General features: G+C 49.8%; 1 protein-coding gene across 1 annotated transcript; it reads left to right on the top strand.

Annotated features, from left to right (window-relative positions):
- Positions 1 to 470: 470 nt before the first annotated feature.
- Positions 471 to 16,433, top strand: LOC135916221 (cytochrome P450 2J6-like). Its single transcript, XM_065449520.1, has 8 exons — positions 471 to 750; positions 2,224 to 2,351; positions 8,241 to 8,339; positions 9,722 to 10,022; positions 10,785 to 10,897; positions 12,494 to 12,758; positions 13,958 to 14,145; positions 16,019 to 16,433. The coding sequence occupies exons 1-8, from the start codon at positions 530 to 532 to the stop codon at positions 16,207 to 16,209; spliced, it is 1,506 nt and encodes a 501-aa protein (XP_065305592.1). The 5' UTR covers positions 471 to 529; the 3' UTR covers positions 16,210 to 16,433.
- Positions 16,434 to 17,269: the final 836 nt, after the last annotated feature.

The raw sequence follows: 17,269 nt of genomic DNA, 5'->3' as shown, positions 1-17,269 counted from the left end.
GCGTGGCTAACCTTGGCATCAAGCGCCGCACTCTATGCTCGTCCGCAAAAGGACCTCTCTCTCTCTCTCTCTCTCTCTCACACAGCCCCCTCGTTGCCGTCCCCAAACGTATCCTTATATTTGTACTTTATATTGGTGCGCTCCTGCCATTCGCCGAGGCTGTCGGCCTCGCCGACCGCCTTTAGCTCCATCACATTTCCGCGGCGTGCTGCTGTTTCTGGTGCTCTTTCTCTCCCCCTACTTTCATTCCCTACCCCCTGTGCAGCGCGGTTGAGGTGTCCTCTGCTGAGAGACAGTTACTGCGCTGCACTTTACCCCAACCTTTCCTTCCCTTCATCAAGAATCTCCTTCTCTCAATTTGTACTTTATATTGCGTTCAAAGCCACCTACTCCGCCGAGATCGTGTTTTGTTATACAGGAATTGAGCTAGTTAGCAGCGGCGTATACAGCCCGCGCTGTTCGTCCCTCGCAGTCGACGACTCTTCCAAGCTAACCGATCACTGCGCCAAGAGTTGCTCCGGCTTCAATCATGCTGGAGGCGGTGACGTGGAAGGGCGCGATCACGGCGCTGATCGTCGCAATTGCGGTACCGCTGCTGCACTACCTGTGGTTCTCGCTGCGGAGGATGTTTCGACCCGACCTGCCGCCTGGACCGCGAGGCCTGCCCCTCCTAGGCTACCTGCCCTTCATGACCGAGCACGGACACCGGGACATCGAGACGCTCAAGCAGAAGTACGGCAACGTGTTCGGGTATGTTCCTGCAGCCTAAGTACGTTTTGTCTTGTTTTGTCTTGTATGCTAAACAGTGGCGCATGCCCGCTATGATGAATTGGCCAAAAAGAGAGGCGGTTTTCCGTATGCTTATAAGAAGTACAGCAAAACTAGATTTGAATAGTAGAGCGTGGAACTAGAGAACTGTAATTTATAGAAGAAGAAGAAGAAACTTTGTTAAAGAATAGTCCGGCAGTTCTTGCTGTGGTGGCCTCAGGTGACGGCTCGAAGTCCTTGGACTCGAGCGGCATCTTCGGCTTGCCGGACGGCCCAGAGCTGGTCTGCCAGCTCTGAACTTTTGATAGCCGCCTCCCAGCGGCGGCGACGCCTACGGAGAAGGTCCCCGGCGGCTTCCGCATCCGGGACGGCGTCGGGAAGTATAATGAAAATGTTGTTAGGAATTTTGATAAAATAAGTTAACGTAGTGAAATGAAATGATCTTCTTCTTCTTTCTGTTTTTAAAGTTAGAACGGATCCATTAGCCGCAGAAAACCGAAGCACCGTTCTGTACAAAAGAAAATTGAAACAGCTTGATCACTTTTACTCTGGCCACGGGAAGCGCAAAAGAAACGCATATACTATGGGGTTTTAGGCGTGCATTATACCACGATCTGATCGTGACGTACGCCGTATGTGGGGCTCCGGAGTAATTCGGACCCCCTGGGGCTCTTTAACGAGCCCGCAATACAGCGTTCTTGCGTCCCGCCCCCATCGGATTGCAGCCGCCGCGTCCTGGAGCCGAACCCGCGACCTCGGCCTCGCCAGCGCAATTTGTGCAATGCCGTGTAGCTGCAGGGCCACACTGTAAGATAATTTACACCCTTAAACGTGAAAAAGGGTAGGTAACTCCCTAAAGGTGTGAGTTTAGACACACTTACACCCTTTTTCACGTTTAAGAGTGTAAATTATATTACATGTGTAGCGCGTCGGGTTGTAGAGAGTACATTCGGGAGTACGTTCGGATCACGGAGTGTATACGTTGCCTTGAAAACTCCGGCCACAATTCGTAAATAGCTATATGGGCCGAAAAGTATATAATTAGAAAAGTGAATTAGTGATTTTTAATTAATTGACTTTACGCTTTGACTTTTCGTGCGAGTAATGTCTTCTAGTTTGAGTAATACCGTTAAAAAATAACTAGAGTTATGCTGTCTGTCCCAGGCGATCTTAAAATTCTGCACAGCCTAAAAGCAACAACAGTAACAACACACGCCCTAAGTAAAACCTTGCTATAACAAAGTTGAAGGAGGAGACACGAATTCCTTCGTTATATCCGTTATTGCACTTACTGCACTATGTACCTCTATGACGATTTTAAGGCGAATTTCATTTACTTTGTTATATCCATTATTTGGTTATATCTAGTTCCGTTGGGTATCTGTATTTTTCACTCATGTGCTTTAACGTGCGACAAAGAGGTAAATGTTTTTCTTTTTCTTTTTTTTTTTGTAGACTCCAGTTCGGTTTCCGGTACGTGGTCTTCCTGTGCGACTTCGGCTCCATAAAGGAGGCCCTCTGGAACGACGCCCTGCTCGACCGGCCCCATGAATTACCCGACAACGTCCACGAGAAATTTCAAAGTAAGCGCGTTTGTCTCAGTTGTAGAAGACAGTACTTTGCCCGCCAGTGTGGCTGTGGTATAATGTCACTGTCACCCACTAGCATGTAACGAACATCGATAGCGGTTTCTTCAAATCAGTCACCCTTGCCTCATGAGCAACAAGCAGTACATCCACAGCATATCGCGGCATCATCTGCCCAATCACCCATCAACATCCGGTGAACACCCAACGAACCTTGATTGTGGCAGTGGTGTTGGGGGCATTGCCAGAGGCAAGGTTATAGCCTGGCAATCGCTCCGCCTCGGCGTCCCAATCCGTGTCGTGAAAGTGCGTCACCGCGAGTCCGTCAGTTCGTGTCTCTCGCAGAAATATGAGCAGATGGTGCGCGACATCTCTTAGCGCGCGCTATCCGTGGACCTTCCCGGGAAAATTAAAAATTATACACCTGCTATTCACTCGAGTGAGGAAACCCTTGTAGAGCCGTGGTGAACGAGACGGTACACGTCTCTTCAGTAACGAGGTCTAGTTCATTTATGTTCAAAGGGGAGAGAATTAAGCGGGCGGCCGCATCGCGCCGGTTGTGGCGAGAGAGAGAGAGATAGAGAGAGAGAGAGAGGAGAAAAGAGCGAGAACAACTGGCGAGAATTAGTATAGGGAGAAGTGCGGTACGCGTGGACCAAGTGCGAAAGGAAAGCAGTAAACAAAGTAACGAGAAAAGGGATCTCGTGCACTAAACGACGTTCGGCACAGCGAGTCGGATCGATGTGTCCATGTGCCTGGTGCGCGGCTCTAGTCACCGCCGGAATTTCAACGTCCCACCACTGGCTGCCCTCACACGTCGGTGTATCCGCGATAACGATCGAGGAGGCGGATACCTGCGCTAAAGCTGCCCACCATGATGTAGTCCCGGTTATCAGACCAGTAGCGGCTTCGGACTACACGAGACTAAGGTGCCTGCTTGCGTGCATTCACCTGGACCCCGGAGTGGCTAGTGGCAGGGCCCCCAAGCCGCTTCCCGAGACTGGCCTCTCCAGAAGAGACCGTTCCACGATCCTGCGCTTGCGGGCCGTCTGTACGCCAAGGGCCGCGCCACGTCGCCTGCCTGCAACAGGTGCGGGGACCCCGAGGCTCTGGGGCACCTTCTCTCTGCCTGCCCATCCTTGGCGCAGGAACGCTCCATAGATATCAACACTTACAGACGCCACGGCCTTCCTGCGGCCACAGAGACTGACCATGCTGTTGCCGGTGTGTCCCCGGCTACCTGCGCTGCGAAGCTGGAGTTTATACATTCCACTGGAGTAGACACCGTGTGAGCGCCCGCTACAACGCTGGCCACGTTAAAGCCCCTTAAACTTCGTTAAGTAGCGACACTCTCCTCCTCCGCCTTCCCTCCTCCTCGTTTCTCTTCTCTTTCACGCTCCCTCCTCGACCGTGGCGCCACCTACACTGCTCGAGCGTAGCAACGACGCCAACATGCGATCCTCGCCACTCCGCAGACGCTTCTCGAGCAAAAATGGCGCTGAAGCAAGGCGCGAGGGCCCACGTGATGCTATTAGGCCAATACCGACGCGGAGTCGGCCTCGACCACAGAGCGCGAGTAGGAGGCGGCATTCTTCAAAGCGTGGCACTACTTTACGGAGTTCAAGGGGTTTTAGGCCACGTTACTCAGGACTGCCACCTGTCGCGCATAGTGGAATGGAGAGGCCACATTCTCCCTCTTTCTCTATCATCTTTCACTTCCCACTCACCCTCCCCTGAGGACGCTTCGCCGTGCTCCCTCACGGGTTGCAGAATCAAGCGTCTTTCCTTTCTTCGGGTCACCATCACTCACGAAGGTCCGCTCACGGGGGGTCCGTGGGACGCCCCGCGGAGTTGTTTGTGAGTGCGGGGGTGGTGCGCTGCTCCATCGCCGCGCCGCTACACCTTCTTCTAGGATATAGCGTCGGAAACCTCCCGTGGTGGCGTAGTGGCTTCGGCATTGCGCCGCCACCACTACGCGCTTTCGGGCCCAGTCACCGCGGGACGGATTCACAAAGATTTTTGTGTTCGTAAGAATTTTTTTCTGATTGGTCTCAGGCTACACTAATATTATGTTCGCTGTCGCTGCGGGACGTTTTCTTTTTTTGTTTTGGAATTTGACCAGCGTAAGAACTTTTTTTGTGTATACGGGCCTAGATATCTAGCGGCTTGACACCTCACTCTCGAGCAATTGCGCATGTCGGGGTTTTACTTGTTACGCGTCCTCTAGAGAGCGTTCTGCCGCAAAATCGCTTCAGATCGGCTCATGAATAGCCGAGATATAAATATTTCCGTCCCGCGAACCGATGACTTCAGGAGGCGAGCTCCCCTGCAAAGCGACACGATCTCTCCACTTGCCCCGTCTAGCCTCTTCTGCAAGCGAAATTGCTTCCCTGCGTTCTCCCATACCGGACCTCGAGGATCGCTTGCCGCTGACGTCATAGGCCCCTCCTTCATTTTTTTTCTCCTCGCTTTCTTGCGGCGCGGCGCACTTCCGCTGACGGCGTCGCGGGCGATCTGTTAATTGTGATTGTCTCGCTTCGCGTAGCGCTCAATTTTGCGCGCTGTGCACGAGGACACCTGACTAGCGGTACAAGTCTGTGCTACACGAATACTGAGGCAGACACAAGCGGATCACAGAGCATGATCCCGCGCTGGAACACGGTAGAAAAAGATATAGTCTCAGTGTTTGCGCGCGCGACTACATGACGTGGCAACAAGCAGACGAAACGGAAGTACATCTCTCTTGCTGCGGCGCGAAGCAAAACAAAAACATGCGGACATTCGGTTTGTACGTTTTATTTTAGCTCTAAGCTTTAAGTCGTCCGTTCTAGCAACACATTACAAAAATGACATATGTTGCCTTGAATAATTCTCGAAGTCACGTGTCACCACGAGCGACGTCACAGCGCAAACACGTGTGCGTAGGCGCACTGGCACGTGTACGTCATCCTCCGGCTTAGAGCGTGGCGGCCGCGAGGAAAAGGGAAAACGGCGTTCGGTTTGAAATTTCAAATATTTACGCGGCGCGTAGCGATTTAATACTTGGCAGACACGATCGTTATCGCGCATTGTATGCTCTGCGCTTGTCAGCTCAAAATGGCCAGACCTGGCGAGGGCCCCTTTAAAGTTTCCCTGTCGCGTTCAATTTCGTAGTACCTTCCGTGCAGTGAAACATGATCACTCGGAAGGCTTTGAAGCAGATAATGTACCTTAGAAGTTGCTCGCGGACATTACGGATACTTAGTCGATATTTCTGGTGATAGTACGAGCAGCTTGGCAGATAAGTCTCCAGGCGCGGAAAGGGAATATGAAGTTAAGCCGGATTGAATACACCACTGGAGCACCAATGGTGATGACGCCACACTGAAGTTCTCTCACTAGCTGCTTGTGACGTCACGTGTTTTCGCCGCGTGTATGCTACTGACTAGTTACTGCAAATTAAAGGACCCAAATGTTCAACCTAGGGAGCTTCGAGAAACTTTTCTTGATCAGAAACGACCCAAACTTGCGAAAATACTTTGAAAACTGTGACGTCTGACTATGTACCATGACAGCGCCGAGGTTTGACCGCGAAGTTGATAACGAGAAGCTTTGCCCTTAATAATGATCCTACCTTTCTGCTAACATCGCAGCACCTTCAGCGATTACCGTGCGCGTATAGACACCTTACTTACATAGTAACAAAACTATAGACAGCCTGTGGCTCACAAGTTTACAATATCACCAGATCAGAAGTTACCTAAACAACGATAAAGATATGGAGGAAATTACTAGAAACCGTAAGTATGAAAAACAATAAAGCGAGAAGTAAGTCAACTACTTCTCGCCTAATTTCTAACCTCTCAAATCTACTGGATAACCACCGTTTTTTTGTTTCAGTAAACTCTAGTGTGTATAGTTTTCTATTTACTTATGTAAAAATGAATATATTTAGAGTGCTCTTCACTGTTCATGTTGCTTGTACGTTTCTCACGTGTCGTGCGTGCTTGCATTTTCATCCGTTATTCACTGCGTATTTTGCGTATATTTCCTTTAAATGTACTAGATGAACGTTTATATTAAGCTGTCACAGTTTTTGTGCAACTGTATAGTCCCCGTTAAATTAAATTATGGGGTTTTACGTGCCAAAACCACTTTCTGATTATGAGGCACGCCGTAGTGGGGGACTCCGGAAATTTCGACCACCTGGGGTTCTTTAACGTGCACCTAAATCTAAGCACACGGGTGTTTTCGCATTTCGCCCCCATCGAAATGCGGCCGCCATGGCCGGGATTCGATCCCGCGACACTCCGTGCTCAGCAGCCACTGAGCAACCACGGCGGGTATAGTCCCCGTTATGGGGGCGCCGAAGGCGTTGCTGCCTTTTGTCATAGCTCCCTTTTTAAAAGTGCGAAGGTGCACATTCGAATGCAGTTATCAATTGCATTCAAACCAATTCAAAATTGTCCTTAATTTTCCCGTTAATAAGCAATGGTTTCCTGCCAAACAAATCAAAATCTATCCTCGGAAGACTACTTAGCCATGACTAAAAGCTAGTTTCCCGTCGCTCTTCCTGGCCTCTTTTGGCAAACGTTGAGTTATTAGAGCAGGACACGAAAGAGAAAGAAAGAGAGAGATGTAACGATAGTTTAATGAAGACTTAATAGCAGGGACGTTGAACGGAGAGGATTCTCTCTGCCCTGTACTGGGCTGAAGTGGAAAGGGGGAGATAGAGAAATAAAGCAGAGAGGGATGATGGATGATGAATAGGCATCCGCTGTCAGGTGTAGTACATGCGTACGTATCTTCGAGAAATTCTCAACAGCAAAACCATGCATGGTATATCGTGTGCAGAAATACACAACACACTGCATAGTGTGTTGTGTATAGTGTATAGTGTGTTGTGTGTGTAGTGTCACACCCGGTGGGTTGACTCATGGCATTTTTCACTGGTCGATCTGGAGCAGGCCGGCGAAATCCTCGCGCGAGCGCTCGGGTTTCACAAATCCGAATCGGCCAGCGGAGCGCAAGAACGCTCCGCCGGGAATCGCACAGGAAGTCTGCGTACACGTGACACAAACCGGTTCCGGAAACCATGCCCGACTTCCGCTCTGTACGTTTCCACGGCAACCAAACTCTGCCGTCCCCCGTGCGTAATTTGATCGCGGTAGTCGCAGAGTCCGTCATTTCCATGTCGCGCCCGCAAGGATTGTCCACGGACAACGTGCATAGAAGGCTTCGTACAGCACCTGCGTCACCTCGTAATCGCTATAGCGCGAGCTCTCATCGCTAAACGCGAGCTCTGCAGCAGCACCGAACGCAGCCATCTTGCGAAGCAACACAATGTTGTGCGTGCCGACCGGGTACCGATTTCGCTCGAAGACGGGAGTGACGCGAGCTATTTCCGCCAGGATCCGCGCCTCGGCGGCGGAGCGAGTGAGAGCGATCAGGCGCGGAGCGAGTTGATCCGAAACGACCAGTGGAACGCGCGAACCCGCTCCAGATCGACCAGTGAAATTCGGATTCGTTGCCGCGGAGCAAGAAATCCTGCTTCGAATCGACCAGTGAGAAACGCCATTAGTCGATATATTTTACGTTCTGTTGCTGAGCAGAAGGGCGTGCTTTCGATTCCGTGCTGTAGATGCCTCAGTCATTCCATAAATCAACGTTCTGTTTTGAAACAGCCGAGGTTGATAAGGCAAAAGTAAGGCTTGACACCGGCAACATTCTCCAACTTAAACATAAAAAAAAAATCATGGGCGAGTACAGTACAGTGTGCACCAGGACCGGAGATCGTGTCGTTCATCTCTTTTTCTTTCTTTCATATTTTTCTTTTTGGTACTCGAATTCTGTTTTATGCTGCGATCGCGTAACAGCGAAGCTCTTAACCGCGCGTTCCTCATGCAGGCCTGATTGTGGCCAATGGGCCGCGTTGGAAGGAACAGCGCCGGTTCACAATGAGGACGTTCAAGGCACTGACGCAAGCTCTCGAGAAGCATATACACGTGAGCAACCGCTACGGCTGTCCCCCCGCCGACTTCCTCTTGGCGTCATGTTATTGTTACTTAAAAAAATAAGATGTGCCGAAACCATAGACAAAGGCCTCTTCATCGTGATCGCATAGGCTGACGACCATGTATTTCTGAGAGTTGCAGACGACCGGCAGACGATGATAGCCTCACCCACAATGACAAACGAAATAATATTTTCTTGCAAAAATAAAAGAAAGGAGTCTTATATTAGAAATTCATACAAATTTGATGAGTATTTTGAACCCACCAATGACAACTCTTGCCGTGATAAGAAGCTTGGTATAGGCCAGCGAGAACGCATAAAAAACAGTTTAAAAAAAACTAGACGGTTGGCGGCGCGTTGAAGTTCTCGCACAACCTCGCCGCGACGCTATATATATTGATCGAATCTGCTCGAGACTAGTTAATTTTTCACCGGTAGAGGCGAACCACATTCTTTTTTGAAAAATGCTCTAGACTGAACTTCGCACCCTGAGCTTGAACCCTATAAAAGCACTTGGCTTCTATACGATATACCTAGCTCGGGCAATCCTTTTATTGACCGCGAATTTCGCTCTAATAATAGGCTCGTCACCGTCAGAGTATTTAGCTGCAGGAAGGTGTCCGTGATTTCACCGGGGGGAGGGGGGGTGGAGTTGATAATGGATCCAGGCACAGCAACGCACGGTTCCCGATAATAGCAGATAAAGAAACATGAAACTTCATGCAACGGGCGAAGCTGGCGCCGGGCCGGGGGGCGCGCGCGGAGACAGTCGAAGGTGAGGGAGTTGTGAGGGAGGGCAAGGTGGGAGGTCTTGAGAGAACGGGAGAAAGAACACGGCCTCCTGGATCGGCGGCGCGGGCGTGCGCCGATCTATGAGGACGCGCAAGGAACGCGGATTTACTTTCCCGCTCTTCTCATGGGTGACCCCAATTACCACTGCCACCCAAGCGGCGGAGTTTCCGAGGCCAGGCACAACAACGATGCAATTGTGTTGCAACCCGAGATCGTAGAGTACCTGATAAAAAAAAAGAGAGAGAGAGAGAGAACGTCGTTTACCTTGCCCTGTCTCTCTTCCTGTCGCTTAAGTGTTGTGAGCCATCGGCGACCATGATACGTGGCACATGAACTTTGCATAGCCGTCCGAAGTAGCTACATTCCCACTGCGGGCGCAGAAGTTCTTATCGTAACTTCAGCGGAACTTGCGCTATCGCGGGCGAAATCGCGATCGAATTGCGTTGCCATTCACGAAGAACGCACGTGCTGATATCACAACCATATCAGGAAAGCAAGCCAAGCGAGCAGGGAATTGCGTCTTTCACAAGGACCTTTTGTTTTACTGAACCTTCGCGGACGGAACCACTACCGCATGCCGAACGAACTGTCCGACTTGGTTCGTGAGCTGGGGTCTCGCAAGGGCGAGCCACTGGCCATCTCCTCGTTGGTGATGTCCAGCACGTCCAGCGTCATCGCGGCGCTGGTGTACGGCCGGACGTTCGAATGCGGCAGCCCCGAGCGTGTCGAGCTGGACGAGTTCGCCGATGGGATCCCGTCGTTGGCGGCACAGATGTCGGCCATCAACTTCTTCCCGTGGCTGCGCAGAGTGCTCTCCATCCTTCGCATGGGAGCATGCGGGAGGCTCAGGAGCGCCATGATACGAAGGGATCGCCTCTTAGAGTGAGTAGGCTGGCCAAGCAGCTCAAGATCGGGGTTACGGGGTACTACCAGAGATTCTATACTTGCGATGACAAGTTGTGCGTCTTTGTACTGGTTCGCGAGATTGCTTGGCTGGAGACTTTTGTACGTCATGTGCGCTTCCGAGATGGGTAATCGTGCGAAACTTGCGATAGCCAGTTATGCTTAGTGTTTGCATTGGTTAGTGAGGCGCCTTGTCTGAAGCTGCGTGTGTGTCGCAGGTGCCTTCGAGGTGTGTAATCGCTCAAAATTGTACTTCTTTAGTGTTTTGACTGGTTCATGCCATCTTGGCTGAAACCCTTTGTATGTCCTAATGACCAAGAAAGACAAAATATGGGAGAAAGCGCGAAGGTCGTCACCGATATTTCGCAGGCAACAGCAATAATTCGCAGACTGCCTGATATAGATGGCGCCACAATGGGCGCTGCGGAAGATTTGCTGAGTTAGCTCAGAGGCTTCACCAAGGAGCATAGCTCTGCGCCTTGCTAGCGCAAGGTGGTCAGCATGTGCCTGAATTAAGCGCTGCTTGATTGACTAGAGAATATACAAGTATACCGGCTAGCGTTACCGTATGCATGGAAGATTTGAACTTGCATGTTCTTTCAGTTTCAGTTTTAGGCGATGAGTCTTTGATCTTGCCTGCTTAAGTTTCCTTAAGTTGACAAGATTGTGTTTCACACACTGTGATGCTGTGAATTGCTATTGAGGGACTCTCCTTGGGTTCCTTGTTTTCTCTCTCTACAGGACCCTAATAGGCCTTCACGAGAAAACTTATCAGGACGGCGTGGTTCGTGACTACGTTGATGCTTTTCTCAGTGAGATGAGACGACCGGATCAAGAAAAGAAGACTTTCACGCGTGAGTGTGTAGAGTAATTGCAATTCCAGGAATATCGAGTTCAAGCCCCATCTAATATTACCTGTCTAGCGGCATCGTCTTCCTGTTTCTTTGATCCCTGCGCCATCTGCAGCGCATTTTTCTACGAACATGAACCCGTCCAGCCTTCAGCCTCCTTCGGGGCCCCTCTACACCATGTGTTTCAGCAACGTGTAGTGGATTCAACACGCGGAGGTTAGCGTCCATCAGAACATTGCACGAAGCTGCTAAGGGGACTGATAAACGTTTCTTTCGTTTTCCGTGCGTCTTTATCCCCTTTGAGAATTCCTGCAGAGTTCATTCGCTTTAGTGGCTTCGGGCTTTATTCTGCATGGTGGATGACAAATTTAACTTTTATGAACCTTTCAATATACACTCGGCGCTTGGAGAAATATTACGAATATTTCTCCACCCGTTGTCTACATTCAATTTTCGAAACATGCCAAGCTGAACCTAAATGGTTCTTCGATATTGACAGTAGTGCTTTTCCTGACAAAGGAACGATTCAGCAGACCCATATAGACGTCGCCAAAACCCGTGACGTCACTGTCAGCTTGTGCAGGAACTTCGAGGTAACGCAACGACCTGTCCTGATGGTTGAGTCTTTTTCTGGATGTTTCGCAATCCAAAAGTGTATTTTACTAATAACAGCTCACTCCGCTATTCACAGTAAGTCTCTCTTAAGCAATGGTAAAGAGAAAAGTAAGTGTGCCTGTAGTGGTCAACTGGTCTTTTACTGTAAGCCAGAAAAGACGCAAGATCGAAGGACAGGTAGCGACGCTGCCTTGAAGTTCACGCAACAGTTTCCCGTGACGTCATAAATTTTGACGGCATCTGCTAGGACTTCGTCAATTTTTTGTCTGTAAATGTGGAATACATTGTAATTCTAAAAAGAAAACAGTGCTAGGGACTAAACTTAGCATGTTTCGGTAACGTTTATGGAGCCGCGGGGTGGCCTCGATACAAAAAAGAAAGAAAGAAAACACTTTTAAATCCGTGACTTAACACTCACGTACTCGGTCCTCGGGTTTCGGTGTGAAATTTAAGAATAAAAGGTACATTGATCTCCGCTTTTCTCTTCCAGTAGTCAAACTATTACCGCGAAATGAACGAAAATCACCTCTAAATTGTAATTAAGCGCGAATACATGCAAGTCAAAATTACTATTCCTATCATAAAATAGTAAATTTTATTTAAATATTTCTCATAGCTTTTCTGTGACACCGTAGTGGCGCTGTCAGCGCAATACGCTATCCGCAAACCTAAAACCTTATGCTAGAACTCATCACTCCTATGTGCCCCAACGCTAACACCCGCAAAGCTCTTTGGGGCCCCGAACTATTGGGGCCCTATTCTAAAGCTCCCTAATATCTCCTCGATCGGCACACGTATGGGAGTTTTTTTGCTTACGACACGAAAATTTCCTTGGAGGGTAGAGGTATACAGCTCCGTTGTTTAAAAAAAAAGAAAGGAAAAAAAAAACCGCACGATGAATTCCCCATAACCAACCTTTCCCACACCCTATTGTGAACGCCTCTCTCAAACGCCCTCTGTCGTCGACCACGCGCTTTGTTGCAGGTGAGGTTCTCTTGAGCAACGCGTCTTCCTTCTTCGGTGCCGGGAGCGAGACCGTGCGCACCGCGGTAGAGTGGCTGCTGCTGATGTGCGCCGCCAAGCCGGAGTTGCAGAACCGCGTCCGGTCCGAGATCGACGTCGTGCTCGGTCAACGCGGTCAAGGTTCTCGCGTCGTGTGGGAAGACCGCAGCAGGATGCCGTACACGCAGGCATTCATTTGGGAGATGGCGCGCTACAAGCCGGTCAACCCTATCGGCCTCATGCGATGGTGAGCTCGCACAACAAGGACGGCCCTGCTTTGCGCTGTTCTTGGCGGGGCTGTGGAGAGACGCTCTTCCGGCAGACTTCGTCTTTCGCTACGCGAAGACCTCCTCCTCCTCCTCCTCCTCCTCCTTGTCCTCCTGCTCTTGGTCCAATTTGCGAACGCCGCCGCTTGCGTTCAGAGTCGTTTGCGTTGTGGATCTCTCAGTGAGGAACGTGGTCGAGATACCCGCTGTTGCGGCTAGGGCGGCGTTCAGGGCAAGGAATCCACCAAGCCCATCGAGTGCTACGTCAGGTTGTAGAAAATGAAGGAAAAAAAGGTTTTGCTGGCTTAGTTACACGGCTACGGCAACTGAAGCTCACTTCATGCAGGAGCAAGTTAAACGTCCAAGTTCACATGGGGACCCTCTCTCCTCACTCTCGAAGAGTCACCGCTTTTAATACCGTCGTCTTCCCTAGGCGTGCCGACTAGAGAATCTGAAGGCTGTCCAGCAGCAAACCATAATCGTTGACTCCGTTGCGATACCACGCCCATGCTCGTAACAACCCGCAGCAACTCCGCCCCCGAAGAGACTGGCTTGGAATCTGTGGAAAGAAAGCAACCGGCGACAGCCAGTTCGTCGTCGCTGTCCCCCTCCTTTTCATCCTTTGCTCAGGTTTCCAGGTAATGGTAGGGTGAGCACGTCTCGTGGGACCCTTCAACAGTCTATGTTGACGCTGCGTTGACGTCTGGATAAGAGGGGTGTTTGTTTGACCCGTGGCAAACGTCCAAGTAACGCCTTTGTGGTGTTGAGAAGTGACACCGCACGTAGGATAACGAGCAGGTGTAAGGTTGCTGCCACCAAGAGAACCTACAGCCCAGTTACATTACAGAGTGATGTCAGTACATACGCTCTCTAGGTTGGATCGAAACTATATGTGGACATTTCTTTTTTCACATAACGAGATCAGTTGGTAGCCTGCGCTTACAAATTATATCTGTATCCTTGTCCGGTGTGATGTTTTTTGGGGTTCGCGGTGTAATTAGCTACCATACCTTCCACTATGTGCATGGAAAAGGCTTGCGAGCTCATTCTGTCGCGTTTTCAACCTCTAAGTCACAGCACTATCTGCGATGTGGCTTGACGCATTCTACTTTAGGTCTCCGTAATGCTAAACAACTTTTTTGTTGTTGCCTGATGTGATCTCTCCACGCTGTCGACGCAGTGCCAGCGAGGACACGAAAATAAGCGGCTACGTCATACCGCGAGGCAGCGTCGTGATCTATTCGCTGAGGTCCATTTTCTACGACACGTCATTCTGGGAAGACCCAGAAGTTTTCCGGCCCGAGCGCTTCTTGGTCGATGGAGGGACTCGAGCCAGAAAGCCTGAGAGGCTGATCGCCTTCTCATCCGGTAAGAGTGTGGTCTTCCTTCGTACTTTATTGCCGCAGCGTCTAAAAAGACAGTACTATGACGCTAAAGATTACAAGGCAAAGGAGACACAGGTAGATGCGTGTGGTGGAATAGGGGTAAAGGACAGGGAGCGAGGATATATATCGGCGAACAAAAGAAGCCTCAGGATCGAACCATTGCATTTCGAAGAGGAACATGTCTTCGTCCTCTCCTCCGACTCCCCCCTCCCCATGGGGCGAGAAGCCTAAGCGCGCACACGAAAGAGTGAGATAATGGCTGGGTTTACCCAGCATGGTATCCCGCTAATACGCAACCGGTAATAGAGAGTTTTAGTTTAGGGGACGCAAGCGGCTTGCGTACGCAAGAACTAGGGGCGGCGGTACTGCGCATGCGCAGACCGCTACGTGTACTTGCGTCCTTGGGGCGGCCGAAAACATCGCTGCCCCTAAGCGATCACGTTACCTACGTGACCCTCGCGGTAGCTAGCGGATAGATAATCTGATAAATATTTCGCCAAGTGTCGACAGACATCGTTTTTATATTATCAGAGAGGTTTACCGTGTCCGGTATTCGGGTAAACGCAGGCGGACGGGGCGTTGGGGCGGAGGAGTAAACGGGAGCGTCCTGCATGGTGCATCCACCTGGTAGTGCAAAGCTCAAACGGACAAAAAACAGCTAATATTGCTGTAACCATGTTTATTCTACTTAGCTGCTGGTGTAAATTTTTGCCACTGGCGTAATGGTGTTACTGTCAAAAATTTACACCCGCAGCAGAGTAAAATACACTTGGTTACTGCAATAATAGCTGTTTTTGTCTGTTTGAACTTTGCGCCACCAGGTGGCTGCACCATGCAGACCGCTCCCGTTTACGGCTCCGCCCCAACGCCCCAACCTGCTCCGCCTAGGTTTACCCGAATACCGGACACGCTAAACCGCTCTATTAACTGCTCCTAATAAGAATAGCTTTATGTGCTTAACTTATGCTTGATTTAATGTTTTAAAAAATGATAACGCAGCAAAGATCAGACGTTGATGGCGCTGCGAGCGCATGCGACCTCACTGCGGCTTGCGTTTGGGGCCGCTAACCTATAACGCCTTTCTGCTTGCGTACGCAAACGCAAACGTACCCAAGCGATAGGGGCCCCAACACCTTGCGTCCCCTAAACTAAAGCTCTCTAATATGCGTGCGTCAAGCTAAACATCTCCACATTGAGGTGTGGTATAGCTGATACGTACGGCATGTAGCGTGGACATGTACGCCGCAGTAAAAGTAAATGTGAGTGATGATGATAGATGATGATCTCTTTTTGCATACCCTTTGAAACGAAGCGCTGACAAATGGGCGGCTAACCTAGTAGTAGCGCTAGTAGTGACATCAATAAGGAGCAGCGCCGTCACCTTGCGACACTAGGGTCCCTCAACGCGTTCCCTCTCCCACGGGGGTGGAGAACAGCAGCGCTAGGTGGTGACATCTGGTGACACTGCGGTCAAGCAATGCTGAACAGAAGGTGCACTTTTGCTACAGTGGCCAACTGCACAACGCCTAAACGCTTTGGGAGCGCCATAATAAACACAAATTTGTATCGTTGCTCTCGAAGCAAAGAGTTGTGCGTAGCACGTGAGTGTTCTTACCGCGTTATGTTGATCACAACGTTATCAGGTGTCGCTACGAGTGCAGCCGTTGCCGGATACATATTCTGGCATACTGCAGCATACGTATCAGCTAGTGCGTCTCTGGTCCGCTAAAGCTCCATTATCAGGTATTCACGTTCATCGTATTGCTTGACGCAAAAACTAGAATGCAACAGCATATCTTGTGCTCTTGAAGCCTGAGAAACAAAACATTCTTGTCGAAAACGTGGCTTCCTTACAGGCAAGCGTTCTTGTCCCGGGGAGATGATCGCCAACATGGAGACGTTCATCTTTCTTACCACCATCCTGCAGCACTTCATCATCGAGGTGCCTCCCAGTGGTCCGGCCATCGCTTTCGACGAGGTCTTGACCATATCACTTAGGCCCCTATCGCAGGAATTAGTTTTCCGCGCGCGACAAATGCGCGGTTGAAAACATCTTTAAAGTTCCTCTAGGAAGTGTTTTTGCAGAGTACTTGAATCATACGCGTTCCAAGACACCGCTTGGAATTCCAGCGAACCCTGCGTTACCGCTCTGTGGTGATGATAATAATAATGTTTTTATGGCATCCCCTTTAAATTTGGGTGTTGAAAAATAGTCACCTAGGCTGCTTGCATGATTTAATCAGGTATGCAATAAATGTTGTTTACCTGGCATCTTTGAGTTCATATTCCTTAATATTTTTTTTTTCCGTTCACAATCTACCTTGCACCGCTAGCCATAACTGTAACAGACCCGGCCGTATCTATGTCTTCCCTGCTTTTTTGTTTTGAACAATACTCTACCGTCTCTCGCTTATCTTGACTGCTCACAGGATTCTGCTTCTGGAAAGCGTGCGTTACCTGCGGTTCTCTCTGGGTGAATCTCTTAGCATTCCATTAGGATTTGCTGAGTGGTCTCCGGAGTTTTGCTTTAATATGCATGGATGGATGGATGGATGGATGGATGGGTAGATGGATGTTATGAACGTCCCCTTTAGAACGGGGCGGTGGGTTGCGCCGCGAAGCTCTTGTTATTTCATTGCATAATGTCCTACCTATGTTAAAGAAGAAAAAAGAAAAGAAAAGGAAACAAAAAACACGATGAATTCCCATAACCAATGTTTCTAAACCCCTATTGTGAACTTTGTTTTTGTACGCCTCCGTTGTTTTTCGTTTCCCTACTTTGCTCCCACCATTCCTCCAATCGCCTCTTACTAATCTCTATTGTGGGCATGTTTACTTTCCCCCTGCTCTCGCTGAACCCAAGGGCTTCAAGGAGGCCAGTGATTCCTCAATCGACAGCTGGGCCGATAACTTCACATTCTAATACAACATGCTCCATTGTTTCCCTAGCTTTACCATAGTAAGCACATGCTTCTTCTTCCTTCTTATAAGAAGGAAGGCTCTATAAGTGCGTGTACTCGCTTTATGTCTGCGTTGCTGTCGCAGCTGGCCGTCAATAGAAACCGGATACCAACGACGGCTGCACGTGTCGCGGCGAGGGGCGTCAG

Source organism: Dermacentor albipictus, chromosome 5 (genome assembly GCF_038994185.2).
Source record: "Dermacentor albipictus isolate Rhodes 1998 colony chromosome 5, USDA_Dalb.pri_finalv2, whole genome shotgun sequence".
In the NCBI taxonomy this organism is placed as follows: domain Eukaryota; kingdom Metazoa; phylum Arthropoda; class Arachnida; order Ixodida; family Ixodidae; genus Dermacentor; species Dermacentor albipictus.
This window is presented reverse-complemented; position numbering and strand designations above follow the sequence as displayed.